This window comes from Chenopodium album, chromosome 27, assembly GCF_948465745.1.
Source record: "Chenopodium album chromosome 27, dcCheAlbu1.1, whole genome shotgun sequence".
NCBI classification, from domain to species: Eukaryota; Viridiplantae; Streptophyta; class Magnoliopsida; order Caryophyllales; family Amaranthaceae; genus Chenopodium; species Chenopodium album.
Genome location: NC_137860.1, coordinates 17,401,073 through 17,405,112, shown reverse-complemented (window position 1 = coordinate 17,405,112; position 4,040 = coordinate 17,401,073). Strand labels below are relative to the sequence as shown.

The following is a 4,040-nucleotide window of genomic DNA, read 5'->3' as shown; positions in this document are numbered from 1 at the left end:
GTTGTTTGCACGTTTGCCTAGAACTGAGCATTCCTTAGCAGTATCTAGATCTTTTAGCATGGCAGCTTCTTTGTTACATTTGGTGAAGCCTCGTAGGTTGGGCCTCCCTGTCTTCTTGATTTGGCTGCTTAACACTTTTCTGCTTCTTTGTTCTCTACTGTGCTTTGACAGGAACTCTAGCGAATTTTACTTTTCCTGTTCTATTCGCTTTTAGTGCTTATGCGTTGTGCACATTACTTAGCTCTAATCAGAGGTTGCCTGCGCGCTGGTTGGTTTATTCGATTGTGCGTTATTTAGTCTTCTCTCGCTGAGACTTATTTGTGTCGATTAGCTTTTTTGCCTACTCTTTTTTTTTCATTTAGCTTGTTTTGCTATGACTTATTTGTGTCATTCAGCTTGTTTATGCTGCGACTTGTCATTTTGTGAGATGTCATTCAGCTTGTTTTGATGTGACTTATTTATGTCGTTCAGCTTATTTATGCTGCGACTTGTCATTTTGTGCCTACTTCTTTTCGTAAGGGCTTATTGTATGGTTGTCTCCTCCTTTCCTCTCCCCCTCAAAGAGATGGGCTAAGTGGGACTAAGAGAGCCTTAGTGTTGCCCACATAGCTCATCTTCTTCTTTTCCCCTTTTCTCTCCTGCTCAAGCTGAACGTGCCAGGCTTCCCCCTCAGGCGTCCCCAAGGTGGTGCCTTGTTTTTCTTTGAGCCGGTGAGGTGAGGGATGCTTTTACTTTGCCACTTTGCGCTAGAGTGCTTCTTGCCTCTAACACTTTATTATTATTCTTGTTTGACTTCTACATGTTAGCATATGATGCTTGGGCATAACATATTAAACAAATTTACGTAACATACTCCTCACGTAGAGGCTTGTATTTCATTTAATAAAAATGGCTCAAGTGCCTTAATTAACATAACATGGACTGAATAAAAGTTTATCGAACTTGAAACAACTATATTTGTTTTTTTAGGCTATTTAAACAAAATACTTCTTTAATACATCAACATTGAAACTGTTTCTTAAGACCCGACCTTCTTGATCTGCGAGGAGGAATGCTCCTGGTCCAACCTGCTCGTGAATGATGAAAGGGCCTTCCCAGTTTGCTGACAGCTTTCCATGTTGATTTCCTCTTCCCACTGCTGCTGTCCTTCTAAGGTCTAAATCTCCGGGCAGGAGCTCTCTATGCTTGACCCTCTTGTTAAAAGCTTTTGAGATCCTGCTCTTCTGGGCTGCCAGCTTGAGAGCTGCTTTTAGCCTTACTTCTGGCAAGAAATCTAGCTCTTCCAGCATGCGCTTTTTGTTTCCTTGTTGCTACATCAGCCCCGTAGGCCAGGGTGAAGGGGCTTTTACTAGTGGACTCCTTCTCAGTAGTCCTGTTTGCCCACAAGACTTCTGGGACTAGGTTTGCCCATAGGCCTTTGTATTCCTCCAGCTTCTTCTGCGAGGCTGTTAGGATCAGCTTGTTTGCTGCTTCTGCTTGGCCGTTGCTCTGCGGGTGGTAGACTGAGGCACTTGCATACTTGGTGCCCATGTCCCCCAGGTAGTCCTTTATGGTGTCACATTCGAATTGGCACCCATGATCGAAGACTATGCACTGTGGCACACCGAATCTTATGATGATATTTTTCCATATGAATGTCCTTACTTGGACTGCCTTTATGTACTTAGTGGGTTCAGCTTCTATCCACTTTGTAAAGTAATCTATTGCCACAATAAGATACTTCCTGCCCGCTGACCTAGTGGTGAAAGGTCCCAATATGTCCATTCCCCACTGAGCAAACGGGATCAGGCTGAGGATTGGAGTCAGATCATTTGCTGGCTGGTTTATAACTGGTGAATACTTTTGACACTTGTCGCATTTCTTCACATATGCTAGCGCGTCTTGCGTGAGAGTTGGCCAATATGCCCCCCTTCTAAGGACTTCTACTCCCAATACCTTTCCACCAATGTGGTTAGCGCATATTCCTGAGTGGGCTTCTTCCATGATGCCCTCCTGCTCCCACTCTGGGATACACCTCAGTAGTGGCTTTGAGAAGCCTTTTTTGTTGAGTTCCCCATTCATCACCACATACCAGTTGGCGTCCTTCTTCACCTTCTTAGCCTGCACTTCATCATCGGGCAGTGAGCCGTGAACTTTATATGCCAAAATGTCTGAGAACCAGGCTCTCTACCTTCTAATGCAGTTTATCTGCTACATTTCAGTAATGCTGCTTTCCTTTAAGACTTCAACCATCACTGTCCTTGTGAGGCTCTGTAATGTGGAACTAGCTAACTTAGATAAAGCGTCAGCCTGAGAGTTTCCTGCTCTGGGAACCAAGTCTATTTGAAAGTGGACTAGCTAGGCAGCCAGCTCCTTTACTTTGGTTACATATTTCAGCATGGCGGCTTCCCTAATCTCGTACGCTCCTTATAGTTGGCTGGCAACGAGCTAAGAATCAGTTTGCATGTGTACTTTCGAGCTCCAGCGGCGAGGCTCATATGCAGGCCTGCCAGCGCCGCTTCGTACTCCAATTCGTTGTTTGATGCTTTGAACTTGAACTTTATGTCATACCCGAATACGTTTCCTTCTGGAGACGTCATTATGACTCCTACTCCACTCCCCGTTAGGGCTAAGGACCCATCTACTTCCACCTTCCAGACCCCAATATAATCTTCTTTCTCTTCATAAGAGGCTTCCACTATGAAGTCCGCTAAGGCTTGTGCCTTAATGGCTGCCCTTGGTTTGACCTCGAATTCGTACTCAAAAAGTTCAATTTCCCACTTTAGGAGTTTGCCTAATGCATCCATTTTTGTAACGCTTTCTCCAGTGGGTGGTTTGTGAGGATTTCTATTACACGTGCGTCAAAATATGGTTTTAGTTTCTTTGATGTCGTGACTACTGCGAAGGCTTGCTTCTCTACCAATGGGTACCTTTGCTCTGCCTCAGTCAGCACATGGCTCACGAACTATATTTGCCTTTGTTGCTTTTGTCTTTCAACCAGCAGAACGGCTGCGATTGTCTGTATTGACGCAGAGATGTACAACTGCAGCTTTTCCCTCAGCTCCAGGCTGGTCATTGTTGGAAGCTTAGTCAGATGCTCCTTAATACCCTCAAAGGCTTCTTTTTCTTTGGGTCCCCACTTAAATTCTCTTTTCCCTTTCAATAGCTGATAGAACGGCAGAGCCTTATCCGCTGACTTGTTAATGAACCTGGTCAGCGCGGCCATTCTGCCCGTCAACCGCATGATACTCTTGATGCACTTAGGCTCAGGCAGGCTGAGGACTGCTTCGACCTTTTCTGGATTAGCGTCTATCCCTCTCTCGCTGATCAGAATACCCAAGAACTTTCCCAAGCTCACTCCAAAGACGCATTTCTTCGGGTTGAGTTTTATTTTATACTTGTTCAGGGTGGCAAATGTTTCCTCCAGGTCCATGATATGCCCTGCCTGCGTGACGCTCTTAACAATTGAGTCGTCAACGTATACTTCAACATTTCTACCCTTCTGGTGAAGGAACACTCTATCCATTGCCTTCTGAAAGGTTGCCCCAGCATTCTTCAGCCCGAAGGGCATAGCTATGTAATTATACACTCCCCCTTCGGTGATGAATGCGGTATTCTGCCGGTCTGGTTCATGCAGGCTGATCTGATGGTACCCTGAGAAGGCGTCCATAAAGCTTACCAGGGCATGCCCGCTGGTTGAGTCTACTAGCTGATCTATCCGCGGCAGCGGGTAACAGTCTTTTGGGCATGCCTTATTGAGATATGTGAAATCAACACACATTCTCCACAAGCCATTTGCTTTCTTCACCATGACCACGTTGGCTAACCACTCTAGGTAGTCACAAGGTTCAATGAATCCTACCTTCAAGAGTTTCTCTCCCTCCTCCTGGATTACTTGATTTTTCTCCGTGGAGAAGCTTCGCTTTTTCTGCCTAACTAGCTTAATATCCTCCTTCACATTCAACCTGTGTACCATGACTGCAGGGTCAATTCCGGGCATCTCATCTGCTAAAAATGCGAAAATATCTTTGTTCTTCCTCAGCAGCTAAATGAGGTGTACC

General features: G+C 45.3%; 1 protein-coding gene across 1 annotated transcript; it reads right to left on the bottom strand.

The window, feature by feature from the left end:
* Positions 1 to 1,197: 1,197 nt before the first annotated feature.
* LOC145619722 (uncharacterized) lies at positions 1,198 to 2,786 on the bottom strand. Its single transcript, XM_081674425.1, has 2 exons — positions 2,402 to 2,786; positions 1,198 to 2,150 (listed from the first exon to the last, which is right to left on the bottom strand). The coding sequence occupies exons 1-2, from the start codon at positions 2,784 to 2,786 to the stop codon at positions 1,198 to 1,200; spliced, it is 1,338 nt and encodes a 445-aa protein (XP_081530551.1).
* Positions 2,787 to 4,040: the final 1,254 nt, after the last annotated feature.

Coding starts and splice junctions, on each gene's coding strand:
- LOC145619722 (XM_081674425.1), bottom strand. CDS start 2,786: ATGGATGCATTAGGCAAACTCCTAAAGTGGGAAATTGAACTTTTTGAG. Junction 2,151..2,401: donor GCCAGCCAACTATAAGGAGC/GTACGAGATTAG, acceptor CCTGGTTCTCAG/ACATTTTGGCATATAAAGTT.